This window comes from Charadrius vociferus, unplaced genomic scaffold (assembly GCF_000708025.1).
Source record: "Charadrius vociferus isolate BGI_N301 unplaced genomic scaffold, ASM70802v2 scaffold1086, whole genome shotgun sequence".
NCBI lineage: Eukaryota > Metazoa > Chordata > Aves > Charadriiformes > Charadriidae > Charadrius > Charadrius vociferus.
The window spans coordinates 248,363-272,517 of NW_009648906.1; the positions used below are offsets into that span (position 1 = coordinate 248,363).

Here is a 24,155-nt window from a genome sequence, read left to right on the forward strand (position 1 = left end):
CAGATTTTAGACTTTTTTTTAAGTGTTCTGCTCTTTGGGTAAGTAAAGTCTCCAAAATAGATGTCAGAATGTAGTATACATCAAGCTAATGTTCACCTTGCCTTTTTTTTTTTAAAAAAAAAAACCTCTCTAAGAGAGACAGTTCCTAAAAAGGTAAGTTGAGGTGTGTCATCTTGAAGTATGACCTTTAGAATTCTGTGCTATTCCACTGACTTGTGCTATTTAAAATAATAGAAATAATGCTTTATGTTTGTGAAGGAGGCAAGAGAGAAAATTCATATACATATGTGTCTACGGACTAGCGTCAGTAATAATAGCATCACATCTTGCTGCTCGAGTTGTTTAATAGATAATTGATGCACACTCTATTAAACCTGCTTCATACAAAATTAGTGTTAATTAGTTGAAGACAATACTGTTAACGATAAAAGCTGTTAACAATTCTAAGTTAACCATGGTTATGGAATTTTACATGAAAACACAAAGAACGGGTGCAGAGTAGGTTCAGTCGTGAGTGTGAAAGCAAAAGCCCTTTTGACTGGCACCTACCTTTCTGTCTGGGTTACAGCTGCCCCTCTGCCACGCTTATTATTTTGACAGCAACTTTTGATATCTTAGAATCCCTGTCTGTATCACAGTATATAAGGAACGGTAAACTATGGGTTTTGTCACGAAAATACTCCAATCTGACCAGTAAAGAAGGTGACCACTGAACATTCCTTATACAGCTAAATATTCCAAAATCTAGTCTTCTGCTCATTTCAGCCTCTAAGGTTTTCAGACCAGCTTGCTCTAACTTAAATGATGCCACTGCTCACAACATAATTAATTTGTGCTTTTACATGACTGACATAGCTTTGGTTGGTTTGTAGTTCAAACCACCATGAATGCTCTTATTCCCCTTCACTTAAAATAGTGACCATCCCTCCCTCCCTTAATACTATCTAGGACCCTATCTAGCTAGCCAGGATATCTAGCTATCAAAAGTTTGCTGTCCTGTGGTCTGTTGGTTTGTACAGGTTAAGGAAAGTATCACAGATACTACAGACATTCTTCACTAAAAGACTAGCTGTGCCCTGGTCTTAAAGGCTACCGTGAACTTTTAGAGCGAGTAGACAAAAAGCCGTCCACCAAGTCGAGCTTTCGCCGAACTTCTCTCTGCTGCCACTACAACTTCTTTCTGCAGAAATACAGAACAAGGGTTAGCAAAATGAACTGCAGGTGCATGATTGCCTTAAGCTTCCCTAAGAGAAACCAGATTTTGTCCATATCATTAGGGTCATATAGAAATGTGATGAGGAGGAACAAGAGCAACCCACCTCATGAGAATAGCAGTTAACAAAACGATTTGGCAAACAGACTTTATTTCATTTGGGGAAATGGAAGAAGCTGGAACCAGTCAAATAAATCTCTTGCCAATATGAACTGTTTCTCAGGGGTAAGATAATACAGATGAAGCTGGAGTGTGGACTGGCTTGGTGCCATAGTGGAACACAACCACTTGGAGAACAGCCTTACTTGTACTTGTGCAGAAACCGTCAGCGATGCCTGTGTTTCAGGTGTTGGATTATGCACCCTAACCTACTTCAGAAGCATTTACATTTCCAGGTGTTTCTCCATTGCGTGTTTTAACAGCAAGAAGTCAGACACCGTTTGTTGAACACCAGTCACACACCTCCTCAGCCCAGTACTGAGACTTTCTCAGTTCTCACACAGGTTATGCCCGAGTAAGCAGAATATTGGACTCCCTGCAGCTGAACAAGCACTAAGTAAACTTCAAGCCGAAAAAAAGGTTCCTCAGTGCAGCATACAAAAGGATTGGCTTTTGGTGAAATCACAGAACGTTCAGGGTTGGAAGGGACCTCTGGAGATCATCTAGTCTAACCCCCCTGGCAGGGCAGGGTCACCTACGGCAGGTTGCACAGGACAGCATCCAGGCGGGTTTTGAATGTCTCCAGTGCGGGAGACTCCACAACCTCTCTGGGCAGCCTGTGCCAGTGCTCTGCCACCTTCAAAGTAAAGAAGTCACTCCTCATGCTTAGGTGGAACTTCCTATGCACAAGTTTGTGCATATAATAACAGGCATCCGAGGGAAACAATGAGAAGCAAGTACACAAACACATCCAGAATCACTCAGGTAAGAACTGGGCCTCTATACTTGGAAATACCTGACGTACAAACAGCGTTCACTGCAAGTGACAGCTAGGACAGCGAGCCTGTACGTACTACATGAGAGGGTTGGTTCAGTGCCTGGTTTACTCCATAGCTGAGCATCCACTTCGCGTACAGGTTGGTGTGAACAGTAAAGTCAGTTGGCACCTACTCTTGATTTACCATGCAACCTTTCAGCAAACTCCTAAGTAGTTTAGTTTTCAGGCTGGTTTAAAGTGATCTCTGTCAATTTGGGTGTCAGGTGCAAAGATTTTGGCAACTCCATCCACCAATAAAATAGTTTTAATTACCAGTTCAGAAAGTGACTTAAATGAAAATTTAATTAACTACGTAAAGCACTTAAGACTTCTGCAAATACATAAGATACATATGTGAGGTGTTGGATAGTATAGGAAAATGAGGTAGAAAGATGTTACAAAGCAACCAACAACAGTAATTTATCTCACCTTTCTTTCAGATTTCACAGTGATAACCGAACTCCCAAATCTTGATAGATCCTGTAAAATAACATTGCTTGTTATAATGCTGATGATAGGGGTTTTTTTTTAAAGTGGGACTTTCTCATTTCTGTCAGTAGTTTGTTTTCTGGTTACTTACCTCAGGAGAAATCAGGACATACTGTGCCTGAAGAAGAAAAAACAGAAAATAAAAAGTCAGTGGAGAGAGCCACACTAGGAGAGTAGAAGACCAGTGCAATAACCTTGGCTCCTAAACAGCAAAGTAATTCAAGAATGAACAGGAGGAGCCAAGTCACAGAGATTCAGAAACAAGAATAAACTTTGTTTTCTGAAACCAACCCAGAAGGTAATTAATTAGCTGTCATTATGACCTCTTATCTTCATCTCATTTTTATGTTTTCTTACCCAGTCCTCAGGACAGGGAGATACCCATGATTTGCAGTGGCCTGTCACGTTCCCCGAGGATGCCTGCTTTCCGTTGTAAATGTAAACACGGCCAGCTGCCCCACCAAACAGTATGGTGGTGATATCGTTAGTTCGCAGTGGGGATGTCACAATCATTTCATCTGCAAATATTCCAAGGATGACATAACACATCAGAATTGAAATAACGCTAAACCAAAACATAAGAGAGTTGGCTTTTACACACCTCTAGATGCCACAATTCCTTTTTAACGATGACAGTTAAAATGCGTCAATTTCTGACCAAGTCGCTTGGGATTTTAGAGATGCCTCCCCACAAGGCATGATGGAATACTGGTACAGGTTAACAGAGGAAGCAGACTGTGTTTAGCGCTTGTAAGAATATGTAGGTGACCAGTATTGCTGTTGCCAAAAATAAAACATGTCACCTCTGATCTAGACTCATCAAACTTTACCTAGTCCATCGTTATCCAGGTCACTTAGGTATACATCTCCTCCAAAGCGAGAAAACCTTCTGTCCCCACTGAAGGTGCTGAGCAAAGAAGGCTTGGTGCTGTCTGTCAGATCATATACCAGAGCGAGTCCAGCTTGGTGCAGCACTGAGGATATAAATGAAATCCTAGACAGGCTATCTGGAAACAAAAGAAGTAACAGATGTTGAACATCAGACACAGGAACTCAGGTTTAATACTTGCAAAACACTGACAGCAGGAAATACTGGCATTACATAACATGGACAAAATTATATTAATTTATGAAAAAAGATCAAATGTTATATGGTATTAACACTACTTAGCATAGAAGCAATCTCTTAGCAATAGTACCAGGGAAAAATGCATTCAAGTTAAAGACAGAGTTCTACATTTTTACTTCCCTAATTCTTTACTGTCTACTGCCAGAGTAAGGCAGTGTTGTTTTAATTCCAAGAAATATGCAGTCGACTAGCAAATCACTGCTACATAAACAATGCAAAGTAGTAATGCTGCTAAGCTAATATTAAGGAAGGAAAAAACCAACCACTGAAGTTGAGGCATAGTAGAGATGACTCTACAGGTAAGGTGCTTATAGGTGATTACAGTGATTATTTCTGTTTTTTTTTTTTTTAATTACGTGGCATCTTAAAGGTCCCTTTTCTAACTTTTAACTTTGTATCTGTCCTCTGGTTATACAGAAACAAACGTCCCAAAGGAAAAATGGTTTTCAGTTTTCAGGACATACCTGCAGTAGGTGCACCTACCACCAGAACTGTCCTTGTGTTCCCAGCCACGGATATCACACCACTGGCCAGAGAGAAACCCATTCTGCCCATCACCTGTTAGATTTTTAAAACAACTATGTCATTTCTACAGAATGTCAGTTTACTTCAAATTATTCATAAATTCCCATACTATAGAAGGAGCCCTACCTTGTCTCCAGTCACTGCAAACCAGTGCTTTGAGCTTGGTGGGTTATACCCATAGACCTTCCCAACACTCTGTCTGACATCCGATGAGAAGGGATTGCAGCTGGAATTACAATGCAAAATATATTTGTATGCAACAACGCGTTTTTGGAATTCAGCTAGGATTGCTCCGCTTAAAATATCTTCCCCTTTTAGTTTGGAATAATAGTGGCTGCCAAATTCTAGAAATCTATTTTAGTAATTTCCATGCTTATTCTAACTAGTTACACAACATTTAGAGCACAGACTAGGCCTGTCTACCCACTTCTTTATCACCCAATATGTGTTTGGTTTGCTTTTAAAAATTGTATTTCAAACTAAGTGCTACCTATAGGATTATTCTGGGCGTGCTTAGCTGTCAGCATTTTTGTGCTGCCTCTCCCCTACCCCCCAACAAAACCCAAGAAATTCATGTGTGTCTGTAAATAACAAAGACAGACCCTCTCTATAGAGGGCCTAAAGACCCCTCTCTCTTCATGAGGAAGGGTGAAGGCATAAAAATATAAATGTAACAAAAATATTCTAAGCAGGACAAAGAGGAAACTTCCTGAAAAGCTGGAAGTCTGATCTATTACAAATCTTAAACATTATAGAAGTAGGGCAGAATGGAGGAGAGAGCAAGCTGTCATATACAACACACCCAGCACAACTCTTCCACGTAGGGCTACCAATCAGCAGTAATGTTATGTTCTCCAGCTGGCAGCTGTCAAGTGAAAATCCAAACCAAGCATAGTTTTCTTCCCCCTTCACCATCCAGTTGGCATCCTGTACTGACAGAAGTCCTGACAGACCAGAAAAATACGAATTAAATCCTGGTGTACCCTGGCACAGAAAAATCTGTTAGCAATCCTCCACCGATTCATCCTATGACAACAAGTTTCTATAAGGAAAGTTACACTGTCCACGATATGGCACCAGTTATTGATAACTTCGCTTGCTCAGTCTGCAACTGCACTGGCTGGTGAAAGCCTTTATTCAACACAGACTGCTTCTAAATCCTGGCAATAGCCTACACAAAGTACATGAAAGCTATTAGTCAAGCCTGCCCTAAACTAATGGTTCCTTCTTAAAGACAGGATAACATTGAAACTGTTCATCAGGACTGGTAATTCTTCAAGGGTGGTGGAGATTCAAGTAATTCTGCCTTTAATTCAAATAACTCATTCTGTGGTTTGGTTTTGCAAAAACATCAGTAAGCAGTTTATTGAAACCTATTTTCCTTGTGGTTTCTAATTTTATATGAAGCTACAAAAATTAAGCATTACTGGAAATCTCAATTACATGATTCTGACAAAGCTCTGAATACCTGTGTATCCTGCCCATCCCCTATTAACTTTATTTAGCTCCATATGTGGCATTTCCTCCCTCATTCACAACAATCCTCATCACCTGTACCCATTAGCCATATTCACTTGTAGCATTCCTCTTTAGCCACTTGAAGGAGCATACAGAACGATAAAAATTCATCTTTCGAGGTACATTTGCAAATTTCCAAGGAAGACCAGTGAGTCCACCCTGGTAGCACAGTTGTATCCATTGCTTTAGCAAGGCTTTCAACACTGGCTCCCACAACGTTCTTGTATCCAAGCTGGGACATTGTAGTCTGCATGGGTGGACAACTAGATGGGAAAAAACAGATTGAGATGATCACCCTCACAGGGCAGCAGTGAGTGGGTTATACTCTGAATGCCTGTGACAAGTGGAGCGCCTTCAGGGACCTATCTTTAGACTCATCCTGTTAAAGACTTCTACAAATGATTCGGAGAAGGCAACGACATGCCCTTTCATGAAGTTGGCAGATGACAGGAGATTGTTGAGGGCAGGGCTACCATTCAGAGGGACACAGACAAGCTGGAGGAACAGGCTGATGGGAACCACACAAAATTCAGCGAGGACAAATGCAAAGCCCTGCCCCTGGAAAAGGAGATGCCCGTGCAGCGATACAGGCTGGGGACAGACTGGCTGGGGAGCAGCTGTATGGAAAAGACCCTGGAGATCCTCGTGGGCAGAGCGCCGAGCATAAGGCTCTGACAGCAGAGACGGCCAACAGCATCCCAGGCTATATAAGCAAGAGCATGGCAAAGAGATTGAAAGAAATGATTGTTACCTCTTTACTCCTCCCTAGACCACACCTATAATACATTGTTCAGTTTTGGACCCCACAAAATAGGAAATATGTTCATAACTGGAGCAAATGTAGTAGAGGGCCCCCAAAATGGTTGGGGGCTGGAGCACTTGCGCTATGAGCAGAGACTGAGAGATCGGGACTTATTCCACCTGGAGAAGAGAAGGTTTTGAGAGGACCAAACAGCAGCCTGCCAGTACCTATGAGGAGGCTGACAAGGAGACAGAGCCAGGGTCTTCCCGGTGTACTGGGGTACTCAATGCCTTCTGTGCCTCTGAGTTCACTGCATATGGTGGGAGGACAATAGACAATGAGCAAAAGCTGAAACAAGAGAGGTTCATACTGGCTGTAACAAGACATTTTTTTCCCTGTGAGGACAGCCAAGAAGTGGAACAGCTGCCCAGGGTGGCTGTGCAATCTCTATCATTGGAGAGTTTTAAGACCCAACTGGATAAAGTCCTGAGCAATCTGGTTTGACTTCATAGCTGTCCCCTTATTGAGTGGGAGACTGGACTAGACACCTTCTGAGATCCCTTCAAACGTGAATTATCCTATAATTAGGAACAAATGAACAGCCACATAAAATATGGAAGAGTTAATTTACTCAATATATATTACCTTGGTCACTCCTGTTGAAATAAGAGTAAAATGCAACCACAAATCCTCTCTGCTGTCCACCACCGGGTGCATATGGAGAGCCCACAACCAGATCAGCGTTTCCATCCCCGTCAACATCAGCTGCCAGGAGGGACCAACCAAGATTACAGTAGGAATACTGCAATAAACAGTTAGTTTAAGCCTGAAATTGAACTGAAACCACTGATTCTGTAACAAAATAGAGCCATTTACTTCTAAAGAGTTAACTTTGTCTGCTTCTGATCAAATTACCCTCCCACTCCCTGACTTCAGTTTGGTTTTCTTTGGGTTTTTTTGAGTGCTATGCATCTTTATGTTCACCCTGCTGCCTCCCCTGCACTGGAGTACAAATGTCTTTCCCACATACAACCAACCTAGGCAAGCACCTGCTTGCACCATCCCCACCAGTCTAAATTCCCTTACAATTAGAAGATTGATTTTAACCTTCTTTTCTTAAGCCCATAAGCCTCCTTCCCCTTTATGTTACCTCCTGCTTGTGTAGCCCTGTGTTAGCCTGATCAATATACCTGACAAGTTATAGTAACGTTCGGTTGAGATGCCAAGCCTCTTCCCTCAGTGCCAAAATAGACATACACAGCACCCTAAACAGCAGGAAAAGCAAATACAGCGTAAGAACATCTGCATGTTGGCACCAAGTACGAAATCCAAGACAAAGCACAAGGACAAAGCTTATAAATATCTAAAGGGCAGGTGTCAAGAGGACGGGGCCAGACTCTTTTCAGTGGACAGGACAAGCGGCAATGGGCACGAGTTGGAACGCAGGAAATTCCATCTCAACACGAGGAAAAACTTCTTTACTTTGAGGGTGGCAGAGCACTGGAACAGGCTGCCTAGAGAGGTTGTGGAGTCTCCTTCTCTGGAGACATTCAAAACCCTCCTGGATGTGTTTCTGTCCAACCTGCTCTAGGTGAACCTGCTCTGGCAGGGGGGTTGGACTAGATGATCTCTGAAGGGCCCTTCTGGGATTCTGAGTGAAACAGTTCTGCAAGGGCTATTAATACAACTGCATTTTTCCTGTCAGAGCCTTCTCATAATACTGTCTTGTCCACCCCAAACCTAAGAATACCTGTGCTGTAATGGGTACAGTTATAACCAGGCAACAAACCAGAGACATACAGAGAAGTACATTTTCATCATACTGTGGGTAAGGAGCAAGGACAGTATACTGTATAGTTACATTTGTTATACACACGTTCAGGGGGCTCAAATTTTGTTAATTATTATTTAATGCAATGGCACACAGTGCCAGGCACAACAGATGCAATCAATTTTCCAAGCTAGTGGGTCTACATAAAAGCATTTAAATTCCTATGTAGGCAGCTAAGTTAGTATTTGAAATTCTGAAGAGTTGTAAGTTTAATGGACATGGTTTAAACCAAAACATTTTGCCTCTCAGTTCACATGGGCTGAAAATACCCAGGGACCATTACACTGGCTTATCTGGTAAGCTGCAAGTCATTAAGCCTCTGTAACTTGATTATTTTAGCAAGTGTGTCTGTGTTCATATCATATTTTAGATATCATCTGTTGGCCTGTGACAGCAGATGACAAGGCTCACTGACCCATAAGCTCCGTTCCAGACTCTCTGTTCCTAAATAAAAAGGGTACACTTGCATTTCATGAATGGCTCCTTACATTTCCAGCACATCAGTGCTGCAAAGTTGCAATCTGATTTGGATTTCTAATGTGCAAAAAGGCCACTGAAGGAAAAATACAGATAGCTGCCATTGCTCTGGTCAAAGTACCCACAAAGGTTAGAAACATTTGTGTTTAAATTACAATGTCATCTTGAGCAACAACAGAAATTCTCTCTCATTTCACTGCTCAAGAAAATATACATCAATAAAAATGTTCTGTTTGGAGGGGAAAAAACCCAACACACACATGTGTGTGGCTTACTTTGTAAGTAAGAAACTGAGATCCCACAGAAGGTGCTCCAACTGCCAGATCTGGCACTCCATCCTCATTGAAGTCCAGGACTGCCAAGGCAGAACCAAATCTTCCCGAAGGCTAAAAGAAGAAGGATTGCTCTCATGAAAATAACAAACGTTTTCAAGACAAAACCATCAAAACCTAATGCACATATGCAATCACAGCACAGGGAAGAAATGGAAACAGAGATGACAAAAATCTATCCCAACAATTCTTAAGATTTTCTTAGCATCACTGTTCTCCCAAGTAATAACTTTCATACTAATACACTAACTCAGAGTCAATGTTCTGTTTGAGGATGTGGAGGTGCTAAAATACAAAATAACTGAACGCAACATGGTGTTGCTTTGCTATTTCCTCTTCTGAGCCTAGTGTTAAGCTTATGATCTTTCCTGTTAACAGCCTCATAGCTGTGAACCACTAAAACACTCTGTAAGAAGACGGCAGCTGTTACTGCAGTTTATAACCACAGAAACAGACTAAAAGGAAATGTATCTCATCTGCACAGTTTATAACCACAGAAACAGACTAAAAGGAAATGTATCTCATCTGCACAGTTTATAACCACAGAAACAGACTAAAAGGAAATGTATCTCATCTTTCAATTTTCTTCTTTGTGAATAAAGATATTTTCTACTGAGAATCATTTTTATTGCTCAAAAAGATCATTTGATCCTGCTTCTCAGTTACAAGCCAGTCCCCACCATGTCCAATCGAAGTTTCCTTTTTTTAAAATGTGTACTCTTAGTAAAGACAAACAATGGTTTTGTGAGAAGTTATCAACTAATGAAAAAATGTAGCTTCAAAGGAATTGAAACTTTTATTGAATTAATAATTTTAGATGAAAAATGAAGAGAAAAATCACAGTATTGTCTCAAATGAAGGGACCTGAATGAGCTATACTGTGACATAGAGACACCACCTCTATTTTATTCAAGGCCAAATTATGTTCTAATACCCACTTAACTGGTACAGCAACAAAAGTGAAACTACAGATCACCATTGCTTTAATTGTTCCTGTGACTTAAGTAACAGTTATTTTTCTTGAAAAGCATATGACATCCTTTTACCAGGAGAGGTATTTCAGGAATAATCCTCACACATATTAATTATATTGTTGCTCAGCCAAAATTTACATTTTCAGGCAAAAAAAAATTAAGTAACAAAATATCTGACTTGACCCCTCACCTGATGACCCTGTAATACTTGGTCAGCTTTCCCATCTAGATCCATGTCCTCTGGTGGCAAACCAGACTGGTTGCCATAGACCACATAGACCCGTCCTATCTGAACACGGCCCAGTGTGCTGTACCCTGGTGCTCCAACCACCAGATCTTCGTATCCATCCTGGTTTAGGTCAGCTGAGGCCATTGCCCTGTACAGCAAGGGAGTCAACAAAATCGTAGCATTAGCTTCCAGACTACCAAAACATTAGCAGATAATACATACTTTTACTTGCTTTAGGTCAACTAAGGCCAGTCTTTCCCTATCTATTTTTTTTTAAAAATCCACGCAGCATTTTTCATATTACATATTTTACTTTTGTTTCCTGGAATTAAATAAAACCAGAGCCTTGAAGACTCATCTTCCATTAATGCATCTGATATCTGTAGGAACTGCTTTTTACTTACTGACACAAGGCACCTGAGAGCAATCAGAGCAAGGAGCACGAAAAAGGGCTGCTTGCATATGACACAGAATCCAAAAGATTAAATAAAGTATCTTTTTAACTGAACCTCTGATTTAATCGATGGACTTAACAGTAGATAAGCAAAGGGATCACAGGTCTCAGTAACACATTGGAGTTTAGAGAGGCAATGTAGAGAGAAAAGAACTAAGTACTGTTAATTTGGCTGGTGTGAAGTAAACTTGAGAAATAAATATTCAATTTTTGAGTCAGAAGAAATAAAGCAAGATGAGCAGCAATACAAATTTCTTTTATTACTCCTCTCTGGTGCAGGTCAAGCGAGAACCTCTCTGGCAAGGAGAGAGAATGTGCCTCTTTCTGTGTCCTAAATCGATCTTTGAACTCCCTGCTAGTCTTGTAGTGTTTCCAAGAACACTCACTAGGCACTATCAGTGATCAATTTGGGACAGACAATTAATTCTGCACAAACATAAACCAATAAACAAAAAAGGATAACAATGTTCCTATACTGTTCAGAACTAGAGCTGATGTTGGTTCTAATTTTGGTTCCTTCCATTCTGAGCTTGATCACACACAGACCATTGAGTTCCTTCACTAAGGAGAGAATGTTAAAAAAAAGACAAGACAACCCTTTCAAAGAAAGAGGTTATCTGACTAGAATTCACATCTGAATGGAAATTTTGCTCTTGATACAGTTTTATTCAGTACCAACAGAAAGAGGCTCATGCTAACATCTGAAAGAAAAGTCTTATGGTTTAACTTGTTCTGGACAGATAATATAAGCCATTCAGCCAGATTTGTACCACTAATTGATTTTGACTGTCACATTTAAAGAGTGTCCAAAGAATAAAAATTAATATTTTGGTGGGTACTCAAAATTTTCAGATATTAAGAGGGAGGTGGGAGGAAAATTACCAACCATCCAAGCCTAGCATAGGGTGAAGTCAGAAAATATGAAGCTGCTGGCTTGGAGATGTGCTTAGAAGATTTTTGATGTGTAGATGTTAAAGCTCTCCAGACACTGGTTGCCAAAGCACGGTTTATCAAGCGGAGGGAATTCTGAAATAAAAATAATAAAGAGACACAAGAATGGTTAAAACACAGGCTGAAACTCCAGAACGTTACGGACCACCTCAAAAACCAAATCACCAACAGTGGAAATCACCACATCGATCTAAGTGGATTCTGACTCAGGTCATAAGCACCATTTTAGAAAGAGACAAAAATCTGTATGCTTTAAATGGAGTGCGGCTAATTGTTCACTGCTATGCTTTGTGGGGACTTCTTAACCCCCCAAAGTGATCACATGATTCTGTAAAATGTAAATACTAAAAATATATTTTGTCATTTTTGGCACTGCAAGATGGGTTCTAACTTCACTATACAATGAGCAAAGTGTAAAAATTGAATATTTACGATGTATATAAAAATATATAGATTAACAATGGTGCTGGAATCTCCATGAAGTGAAGTCAGAGGCTACTGTTAACATCCAGAGCACCTCCTCCATCATGCAGCATTTCAGACAAAAATTAAACAGTTTTATACAGATCTGAATTTTACCTGACACATCTGTCACTTCTCACTTACTGTTGCCCAAGATTGTATGTTGAAGTGAACTCCTCTCTCTGTATAATTTATATTCTTTTCAAGTGTTTTTGTAAGCAAAGAAGTTGTATTCTTCTGATGTTCATGTTTTGATTGGCTGTTTCTGCTAAAATAAAGAAGGCAGTAATAACAATCAATATAACTGAATTAACGACTTGAGTATTTTATGACAAAGCTAGAAGAAGCAAACATATTGCATGCAATCAGGAGGTCATTTCTCCCATATACAAATGGAGTTCTCAAGAGATACAGTTAAGCTGGTTTCTCTTGAGATATTTGCTAGAGGAATACATACACTTGCACTCCGAACATCTGAGTTCCAAACTGCTGTACATAAATCAGGAGAGAATTTAGCTATGGTAAGGGTAAACATAAATCAGTAGCTTCATGATTAGTGGAAAAAAGAGTGACAATCAAATAAAGTGTGAAGATTTAGCGCTTCGGGTTCTAGGTAAGTATTCTTGTCTTTAGGGTGGAAGGTCAAAGTCTCTCCTAGGTTCTGGACAGTTCCCCTGTATGAAGCTTACTTATTCATGTTAACAGAATCTCAAATTCACACACAAAAAGATAAACCAAAAGATCTCGAATTTTCAATAACTCACTGTCCACATCAGCGGAAGGCTCTCCTTTCATAAGTAAATCTTTGAATCTTCAGAGCTATACTTACACATAGTTGTCCTTGTGCTCCCTTGTGCAGTTTATAAACAGAGGGTTCTCAGGCAGGAAGCAGCCACTAAAGAAATATGCAGAATGCATTTTAAAGATTTTCCCGCAATGGAAGTAAAACTAAAAATACAACTTTTATCCTTACTGATTCCTCTATTAGAAGTCACCAGTTTTCTCAAGAAACCCTGCTTATTCAAAATCACAGCATCATTAGGATCCTTAGAAACACCTTTGATATTTACTTTAACGACCTTCATTAGGTTCTATATGAAACTCACATGTCTATATAACTCTTAAAGGAAAGTTATTGTAACATGTTCTGCTAATTCTGTTAATCTAAAGCACTTTCAATGAAAGTGCCATTCTGGAATAAAGAACACAACAGAAAATACCATACTGTATTTCAAACATCATTTCCCAAAATAGCTGCAGTGATATTTTCCGTATAAAAGAATGGATTAATCGCCACTGTTGGTCTTATAAAGTTATTTACAGTAAGGTTACACATGTAATAGAGCAGTACGAGGCTAGAACTTCTATAAAAATATGATATTCTGAGTACAAGCCTAAGCTTCCAACACTAGATTATATACTCTTACTCTTTCTAATCCTATTTGCCTTAAGTGTCTGAAGGCAATATCTGACCTCCCTTAGGAAGGGACACCTTTGCTGGCTGATGACAGCAGTCAGAAGTGCAGCCACAGCCACCGCTCAGACTGCCAGGCCAGGCAGAACCTCAGGGCATGACTATACAACATTTAAGCCTTGAGTATGTCTTAAAGAATGCCCCAAATTCTCCCTGTGGCGTATCAGCTGGGCATGCCAGACCCTTGCCTGGGGAAAAGACTGTGAACATACAACAAATGCGAACTCAAGGCCTGTGTAATCCTGTGCACTCAGGTAAAGGACAGCCACAGAAATCCCTTTGTCCAAGTGAGGAATTAAAGCTCAGCACCACTTCTAGGAAAGAACCTGCCTTCAGAAGACCAATTAAATGGGTGTCAGAACTTGACTACTGCATTTCATATTGCAGGAAAGACGCTATACCTGGTTCCATTCTCTAGCATGTGGCTCGTCAGCTCAAAAATATTGTTTGTCCAGAACGCCATGTCATCCACTCCTCCGAGGAAATACTCATGGAATTTCTCCACCAGAAATGGAGATTTACTAGCATACGTTGGAAAAAGCTAAGAGACAAACAACATACTTAGTAAGATGGATTACATTGTCTTCATGCTATTTGTTCATTTATATAAAGAAAACAGAAAACCGACCTTGGCAACAGCGAGTCTTTCTCCATGCCTGAAAAAAAAAATAATCTTCAGAAATAAATTTGCTTCATTTAATAATATTCAATTATTTAAACAGTTCTTTTCAAGGTTTCTGTATGGTAAATACTATGCAAGTCATTACATTTCCGTGTTGGTTGTTAGTATATTTTTAAAAGCTGTAATGTGAGAAGTCATAATATTAAGTTTATTGCTGCCCTTAATTTGGAGGGATTCACAGTGTTTGTAAATGTTGCGTGACTACTGGTAACTAACTGAAATAAAGGATACAGCTAGGCTGTTAAAGATACTCAAAAGCAGACATTGCCAGATATAAAAAGTCTCTTTTGAATTATTCTTGGACTTGAAAGGATCTACATCAAGTGTAGGTAAGCCACTTATTTAGGTATGTACGCTATTCCCTCAGTACATGAAAATTATATTGCTAACATGCTACAGTGCAATGGTCCTTGAAGACAGCTGTTCTCAAATCAATAAGCATAAATACGTCAAATGCATAAATGCATTAAACAGCTAAAATGCTGAATCTGTGGTGTAATAAAGAATTTGACAGTCATTAAGCAGCCCAAATTTATATTCTAGCCATTAAGAAACCTCAGGTGTTTTATGATTTTGGGGTCTAGTAGGGAGCCTATATTGCTGGCCTTAATGCATAGGCATTTCAAAGAGATTTCACTTACGAAAACCCAGACAAAGCTATTCCACTTACAGTTCAAGAAACAGCAGGTAAGTACAGTCAGTAATTGTGCTTTCAGTTATGATCTCTCTTCCATAAAATTCCTTATAGATAGCTGCCAGGTCTTTGACAGGTACGTACCTAAAACCAAGACAAAGGTATCACAACAAGAGATTTTCCACATCACCTGATAAAAGATTACACTTTCTGTAACAACAATAGCCTGCTTTAAAATATTCTAAATTTCAAAAGACTATAAAAGGTCATGAAGATTTACAAATGCCAGAAAGAACGGGACTGCAGGTGCAGTTACCCTCTGCACAACACTCTCCTCTTGTTCAGGTTCAAAGTCAGAAACTGTAGAACCATTCCCCTACGGCTACCACTGGTGGAGTTTCTACACTTGCCACACTGGTTCCCTGGCTTGGTGGTCACACAATCTTGGAGGATGTCCTCCAGCTCTCTGCTGTGCCAAATCTACTCCTAGCCAAACAGACATTTCCCACAGCTGTGCCAAAGTTTTATTAATGAACTGTGCTTTCTACACCTAGGTGAACTACATTCTACTTAAACAAAACAACCCAAATGACCTACTTTATTAGCAGAAAAAAGACGTGAGTTTTTTATTTTAGCTAAAAACTGTGAGAAAAAAACTGTGTATATCTAAAACTGCTGCTTCAAAAGAAGGGTTTTGTTTGAAAGAGAGATAAAGAAGGACAGCATTTTGTTAAAACACAGCGTGTACACAGAGTAAGCAGAAATCATTATTAAAGAAGGTAACCTCATAATCTTACCAATTTGATGCCAGATAACTGAAGTCCAGCTCAAACTGACTCAGTACATCTCCACCTGTGGACGGAAGAATGAAAAAAAAAACCCAAACCCAAAAAGCCCAATAAACCAAACCCATTAAGTATCTATCATGGATAACAGCATGGATGAAGCTATGTATGGCTATGTTATCTATGTTTATATGGTAGATCCTCTAGCTAGATATTTAGAATACGTAAATTGTTCACCTGAAAGTATGCTGCATATTTTATGCTTCCAGAGAATAAGAATAGCGTAAAATTTAAAATCACAGTAGTGACTCCATTTAAACTTTAGCATCCATCAGCCTGTGTTTTGGCTTTAATACAAGTGTCCATATGCCCTATCACATCTCCTGAAACATGGAGCATGAGGAAAGGTATAGCAGGGCTTTACAAGCTATGGGGGAGAGTGAGAATACAGTGTGCATATGACACTTGGCTCCTGCATTGCACATGGTAAGAGTCAGAATCATCCACTGTGGTTTTGAAGGGGACTAGTTATCAGAAGGATCTACAATCAGCAAACAGAAACATTACCAAAATCACCAACATTGTGAGCTTCTGAGTATGAACCATGAAAATCAATCTGGAGAGAGAGAAAAACAAGAGAACTGTCTATTTATGTTACTCATCCTTCCATACAAACATATGAGCAGAGACAAATTGTCCAAGTAGCCCTGAAGTTTACAGGTCCCAAACCTGACCAACTTCATTCTTATGGAGTTTGTGACACTACGTCTCTCTGAAAAATCTTCCTGAAACAGGGCTCCAGTTTTTCCCTTCCCTCCCCACCAGAGTCCAAAGATAAGCTACCAATTCCAATAAATCCAGTTATATCAATAAATAAAATAATACAGGCTTACTTCTCCCATGGCCTTTAGAAATCCTTGGTCGATGCCCAGGCTATGCCAGCTAACATCTGCCACCATATGTGAGGCAATTCCAAACAGGAAAGCCACCAGCTTCTCTGTAGCCTACACAACAAGAATCCATTTGTAGTCATGTCAGTAATTTTGCTCTCGTCTTTAAGAAGAGGTGAGGATTTTACGTAAGTGCATTATACATGGACATAGGTTAGAAACTCTTACAATCCAACAACTTAGCATGACAAAGCGTTGACCACTCATTCTCAGATGCTGAAGTCACTTTTTGTGACTTGAGAAGCTTTAATCACTTCATACTGTCCAAGGCCAAAGAATTACATGGTCGACGTCAGGACAACTTGTGTACTTCAAGTTAGATGTGTACTAAAGTGTTTTTCTGGACTCAGGACAAACACTTCCACTTCCAATGAGTGAACCTCCTCTGCCACCATGGGTGCTGTGCAGGCACACAGAGGAGAGACAGACTTTCTTGTGCAAGTGCTGTTCATTGTAAAAGTACCCGATTAAAGCCCAGGTACAAAATTACTCATCTTATTCCTACAAACAGAAAAGTTATTTTGAATAAATTTATCAGCAACAGAAATGTCATTACTCCAGAAAGGACTTCTCTGCATTGAATCACTGTAGGTCTTTTAAAAATCTGTTATTGAATCATAGTTTTTGTTGAATTTATGCTTCCTGAGGGTTAATAGTTCACAAGATCAGTATCACCAACAGCCAGTCAAAAGGCAGGCAGACTTGTTTAGGTTTTAAAGAGTGCACGCTCTCAAATGCTGCTCCACCTGTATGACTCTCCGAAGTGGGGATAAAACAGCAAATTCTCCAGTAAGGAAAAGAAAACAGTATTACTTTTTAAATCATTCTCGCTTTTGACAATTTGTTGTAGCTCGTATACCATAAACAAGAGCAAATAAAGACTAAGTGCAAGATTTCACAAGTGAGAATTCCAAAAGATGCCTGGTTTTCAAGTGGCAAACACTCAACCAGATCTGACAATAATGCAAAACCACCAATCACATTTGAAAGTTTGGACCTATGAAATGTTTCATAAACATCAGACCACACTGGAGATAACTGATAGACTTTATATGGAAACCTTAATTTTTTTGTCTGGTAAAGATGAAAACAGGGTTTTCATCAGCAGACTTTAAATTAAAAACATACATTTTTTTCTACACTTCCTAAAGGGTGAAACTACAACAAGTGAAGGTGAAGAAGACAGTAGAATGCAAAGTCAAAAGTTAATGAAATTCTCTTACCTCTTCCCAAGGCTGAGGATAATTCCTTCTGATGTAGTGAATACTTGCACTGAGAAATGGTGACCAGTGAGTGTCCTCAGACACATCATGGAATATTCCTATTGCAATAAAATCATATCAGCATTTGATTTATTCTTTGTGGAAGAAAAAAAAAGAAAAAAAGAAAAAGAGTATGTTTTCTCCATTAAAATCAAACATAGACTTCTGTTCAACTTCGTACTGCACACATGATACATTTTGCAATCTACTTAGATGAGGAGCCAAATGAGACATATTCCTATATGATTTATACTGTCAAAAGAGATGCTAGATTTACCTTCTGTGATTTTGGTTTGAAGCACCTGAAAATTTTGTGCCTGTTTCCTTTCTCTGTGCCTGTGAGTACATGCAGTACAATGAAAAACTGCCCAAGTGGAGAGGAGAGAGAGAGCTGACAGAGAAGCTGTTGACTGAATGAATGCATTGAATTGTATGGCAGAAAAGCTGATGGACATGGCAGCCAACTCAAAATATCATGCTTTGGGAGAGGTATCAGTTTCCACAGGGCAGAGGAGGGCTATATGATCATTTTCAACAGAATGGCAAACTTGCCAAGATACAGTCAGTGCAGGAGCAGAAGAGCAGAGGAGAGTAGGAAAAAATCAGGTTTTCCTTTGAAGCATCAATTATTACTCTCGCTTGGATTTATGCAGAAGGGATTATGTAGGATCTAACACTGACCTTGCCTAAAAATTTCTGTGTACCTATATAAAGCTAAGGGCAAGGTGATGCTGATGTGACGAGACCAAGCAGCACAATATTAAATCCTCTGAGGGGGAAGAAGGTAGGCAGGAGACAGATTGTTCAGACTGTCAATACACTTGGAGGAAGAGTATGTGTTCACACAGAACTGTGAAACTGCAGAAGATTAAGGTATATTAAACGCTGAAACCAAGAGAGCAGACCTTGTGCGTGATTTAGTCACCTCCTGGCCTCTTGATAGTTTACAGTGCAGCTGAACTAAATAACATAAGGATGGGATTTGCTAGACCAAAATTAAACATTCACAGACTAGACTTCTACATCTAAGTTTGTCTCCTGCCTGGAAAAGCTGTCTGGATGGCTTTGTTCTTCAAGTAGAAGCACACCGTTAACACAGCTCAGATCTGCAGAGGTACCTATTTCTGCCACATTGACTAAGGAGACCGCTGACAAGTGGCCCAACTATAAAACAAGGCAAGATGGACCTCAACTTTAGTGAAGCAAAGTTACTTTCTAAAAACATTTTTGAATGTATTATTTTCTTATAAAGTTCTACCAAAAGGCTCAAAATACTAACAAAAATGCTGGATGTTTTTGCAGGAAGGTATTTTTGGCCATACCTCATTTCTTACAACATAACTATTTTCAACCCTACTAAATTCTATAGGATTTTCAGATAAAAATACAGGTGTCACAATATTAGACTTATACAGCTTTTCTTACCACTTTTGCAGATTGAAGGATAAAAGGCATCAGGATAAATGCTCCCAGCCTGAAATGCATCTTGGTGCTTTAGTAATAACTGGAAAAAAACGGGGAAAAGGGATTAAGAACATTATTGCACAGAATGAAAACACAGTTTACTGCCAATATTGAGATAAGATTTAAATATCCAGCAAGATACAACTATTATCTTGGTAAAATATGTTATTTCAGTGTTGTCATCATCCCCCATCATTCCCTGCCCGCCTCGCCCAATCCTTGTAGGCGAAACTAAACTACTCTGTATATCCTGTAATTTGAATGACCATTTAGGAAAGTGTCTGTATTATCTAATTTAGGTGCTGGTGAAGTCACCTTCTGAAGGTGCCCTCCTTCTCTTGGACTAAACACGAAGCCTTGGCTGCTAACTTCCATCCTCTGAATTACAGCACAGATGTTTACAGCAGACAATGTGAATACTAATACTTCCTTTGAGTGATCTCCCAATTTGATAAAAGATCAAGTTATATAAAATCATCTTCTTTACATCGTCCTAAAGCATATTGAAATGTTTTAAACACAAAACATGTGTTTTGCTTCTGTGGTTATGAAAACTGTCCACGTGCTTACAGTGCTCTGCCCCTCTGCTCTTTCTTTTCCATGAAAGAAAAAGCTATTTGCACCAACCAGAAATTGCTTGAAAGACATATGTGGTGGACTAAATTCAAAACCTGGCTGTTATTTTGCTCTCCTTATCTTTATTAAATCTCCTTTCCAAAAATCCTCTACTGATTCTCCAAATACAAATACTCACAGAGGTTATGACTTAAGAAGATGGGAAAACATGTGGAAAACCTCACACAGTATTATTGTAACTGCTACATATTTGTAATACTATTCAGGAGTCAAATGATTTTACACAAAAAAGGTAAAAATACAGTGTAGGCACAATATTTATACACATATTACTGAGAATAAATAATAAAGAAAAGAAAGGCAAGAATATAGACAGAAAAACATTTACAAGAAAGATGTACACAATTAAGTGATAATATGCTTCCTACCTGTCTATAATTAACATTCCCTTCATGCTTAATGAAAAATTCCAGAGCTCTATGTGCTGAAAAACAACATATTGAAGTATTGATTTATAGATACTGTGGCCAGGCCCATGTTTTGTTAGAAGCATTATCAAAACCAGAATACACCGCATTGTCAAGTGGCACAGGTGCATAAAACATGATTTCTCAAAAAATTCTGTACCTGTGAGAGGGTGTGTCTTCTCCCCTAAGGAGCTAATAAGGAAATGCTGTTTCTGTGGCACATCAGGGCACTGAGGTCTCATCAGTCTCTCTCTAAGCCCCAGCTCCCAAGCTGACCAACAAAGCCGAAATTGCAGAGAAAAGGAACTCCCCAAGTTCAGAACTGAGCTACAGCAGCGAACTGACACCATCACACCCAGCATGTACGGAGTACGGATCACAAAGTTCTAGCTGTAAAGGACCCACCTGAATTGTATGTTAAGTTTCACTGTTGCCCTTAACACTGTTGCCCTTTTTCAAAAAAGGCTACCTCAGCAATCACTGTGGATGTTTAACAGTTTGATTAATTTTTAACGGGTATGAAAACCAACAAAAATCTTAAGTCAGCAAGGTAAATAATACTATTTATTCACTGAATAGGCAGAGATTCTTACAGCCAAAATATTTATTGAACAAGCATAACAAGAGTGAAACAAATTGGCACCACTTGTCTTTAATGAATTTTCTTTCCAATTCATGTTAGATCCCAGGGATAATCTATTAACACTATTCTAAAAATACCTAAAATTGCCTCTAAAATTATTAATTTGAAACTGCATGCATGGGTTTGTCTTGCCTTCCCACGCAAATTTTACTCCTTGCTTGAAGCTATTTACAAACTAAGACTGATCAAGATAACCCAGAATATGTTGAATGTAATTTGCTCCTTACCAAATAAATCACATCACAGAAAAGAACCACTCTCATTCTGGAATAAGATCTAGACAAAACTGCGTGGGTTTGAATGACCTTTCACTTTTAATTTTACCCACTGATCTAAACCATCCCATACAAATCTGTTAAGCTACCTTAAGGATCAATCTTGCACCAAACCAGGAACAACTTACAAATAATAATAATAAAAAAGTCTATCATTTTAAGGCTCAGCCATTTCAACACACGTCTCCCTTTGCAGGGCGGGAGAGTCTCAGTTTGGCAGTTTGCTTTTTCTGCCTCACAACCCCCCTCCCCAACTTCTCTCATTACTCATGTGGGACCAGGTCCTACAAGTTTCACCTTTACAAGGGATTTCGTGATGCATCCCCACTGTTCCACAGAGCCCCATGGGTCTGAGGAGAGCCCCTGGGAGGGAAGAGCCTCCCCACTCGGACTCTCCTGCAGCAATGAGGCCGTGGCAAGTAGGGCACTGCACAGCTCTGCCGAGCACACTGAACATGATCAACATTTTGAACAGGCGAAGCTTTTCACCATTTCAAAAGTACTTTCAGAGTTTGTTCAGGATAGACTTTGGTGTTGGTTTTGAGGAGTTCCTTTCTAGAGTTTGTTGGAGGTTTTTTTCCTGAAATATTCAGCGTTTGGATTTGGCAATAACTTTCAGTATCTTGTCATCATGGGCTTTTATTTGCACATTAATAAAAGCACTGATTTTAGCAGCATCAGAGCTGAACTTAACTTAAAGTAATTTTCAGGCCAATGGATAAAATTCGTTGTAAACTATGACCCAAGAGTTTAGTGCATACACTACTTCTCAGACAACCAAGATCTTTAAATTATATAAATGCGGGTTTTCTGCAATATGTTTCCTTGATTAGAAAAAAAGAGCTGCTTTGGGACAGATCCATAAGCTCATTTCTCTCTGTAGATTTCTTGCAAATACACTTTGTTCTGCCAAATCTGTTATTTCAAGTTTTCAGAAGCTCATACTCGGTAATTAGAGCCCCGAGCTTGCAAAGACGCGTGTGCTTGCCTAACCTCAGGCAGAGTGACTTCTCCTACCGATTGCTATGGGTTTCTTGACATCTCACTAGGAAAAGCAAATGGTTGCAAGATGCTGACCAAGGGTCCAACACTCAGCAAGGGAACATACTCTCAGTCTCAAATGAATGCCGTGAATAATCCCAGCCTTTAACTTGTTCAGAGTTGCATGTGTTCAGTACTTAAAGTCTGAGAAGATTACCTGAACAAAGACAACATCGTATGTTTTACTGTTTGAGCAATGGATTTTGAATCAGAAACAGAACAAACAATTAAAACTGCCAATTTATTATGAGTAAGCATGTCAGAATAACCTCACACAACTCATGAGTGTTCTTGCAAGAACTACAGCAGAAACCAGATTTTCAAAATAACACATGCAAACAAGAAATGCAAACCAGAAATATTTCCCCACTTTCATGTTCACTCAGTTCTCTCCTTCATTCTCTACAAATCTAGGCTGTTCAGGCTACAGATAGCAACCTACCAAAGAGACACAGAACAAAACTTTCATTATGTTAGTCATAGATACCAACACATTACAGCATTTTATCTATTTTATGCAGGTATGGCAAAATTAATACACGATGATTTGAAAACAGAGCTACCACAAATGATCTGTGTTACTCTCTAGTTTAAATATAACAATCCCATAAATTGCGTAAACTATTCCTCTTCTTTCTCCAAACCAAACCCTGTCTGCCTAAGACTCACAGACACAAACATTCCAGTTACATAATGCCTGTGTTTTAGAAGACAGAAAAATACGCAACTAAATTGATTCAAGCATTTTGGTTATAAAAACAGCAAAGTTTCAAACTCTAAAACCAAACTACTCATCTGTCCTATGTGTTATTCACATTTTTTTTAAAAAATGATGTAGAATGCTCATTGCTTTAACATTATTTCCTCCCTTTGCTTGCCAGCCGAATCTTAATTTACTTCTCTTGCCAAGCAACCCAGAAGACACAAAAACTCATTCTGAACATGTCTTACCTATTTCAACATGCGTTGAAATTCCACTTGGGATACATTTTTGACAGAAATTGTATAGTATAACCAGCAAAACTGACCAACTCTTCAAACCAGCCATGATCCTGGCTGGAACTGTGATTTTCAGAAGCCTGGAGCAGTAGCACTGTGACCTTTGAAATGTAGGTTACGGAGCATGCCTTTTCTTTCAAACATATTGCTGACACGGCAAGTAAATGAGTGTCGTATTTGAAAGGCTATTTTAAACTGCTGCTTTTCTTTACCTCAAACAATGCAATCTGTAAAAAAAAAAAAAAAAAGAAATAACCTATAGGTGTTCTCATCTCTTGAATTCTGTAATATCTCTGGGGTTTGGGCAGTGTAACTGCCATCCCTGCACAGCAGCCAGGAGGTTTTTGCTCACGTACAACAGCACGGCAGAGAAAAGCATCCTCCCACAGCTCGTCCAGCTCGCGGTGCAGTTGCCTTATGACACCTACCTCAGATTTCACAATAAATAAAGTCAATGGCCAAAGCAGCGTGGGTAGAAACCCACTAGCTCCTGGGTTGTACGCAATACGAATTCATAAGCTGTGGTGAGCTGGCAGGACATTGCGCACGCACATTTGGGTCTTACGATCCACACTGAAAGCCCAATGGTTAATACGGGGAG

General features: G+C 39.4%; 1 protein-coding gene across 1 annotated transcript; it reads right to left on the bottom strand.

Annotated features, from left to right (window-relative positions):
- Positions 1 to 1,102: 1,102 nt before the first annotated feature.
- GPLD1 (glycosylphosphatidylinositol specific phospholipase D1) lies at positions 1,103 to 23,603 on the bottom strand. Its single transcript, XM_009887221.1, has 25 exons — positions 23,507 to 23,603; positions 20,558 to 20,613; positions 19,515 to 19,593; positions 18,051 to 18,148; positions 16,771 to 16,881; positions 16,445 to 16,493; positions 15,890 to 15,944; positions 15,129 to 15,236; positions 14,405 to 14,432; positions 14,178 to 14,317; positions 13,132 to 13,197; positions 12,447 to 12,567; positions 11,776 to 11,915; positions 10,397 to 10,583; positions 9,176 to 9,286; positions 7,783 to 7,857; positions 7,238 to 7,394; positions 5,135 to 5,276; positions 4,459 to 4,558; positions 4,272 to 4,365; positions 3,509 to 3,685; positions 3,036 to 3,196; positions 2,770 to 2,796; positions 2,619 to 2,669; positions 1,103 to 1,180 (listed from the first exon to the last, which is right to left on the bottom strand). Exons 1-25 carry the CDS (start codon positions 23,601 to 23,603, stop codon positions 1,103 to 1,105), a joined length of 2,508 nt encoding a protein of 835 aa, XP_009885523.1.
- Positions 23,604 to 24,155: the final 552 nt, after the last annotated feature.

Bases quoted from the DNA above. Each gene is read 5' to 3' on its own strand.
- GPLD1 (XM_009887221.1), bottom strand. From the start codon at position 23,603: ATGGCTGGTTTGAAGAGTTGGTCAGTTTTGCTGGTTATACTATACAAT. The intron at 16,494-16,770 runs GTAAGCCTGTAT...CTCTCTCTCCAG, and splicing joins TTCTAAAGGCCATGGGAGAA to ATTGATTTTCATGGTTCATA. The intron at 3,197-3,508 runs GTAAAGTTTGAT...GAATATTTGCAG, and splicing joins CCTGGATAACGATGGACTAG to ATGAAATGATTGTGACATCC.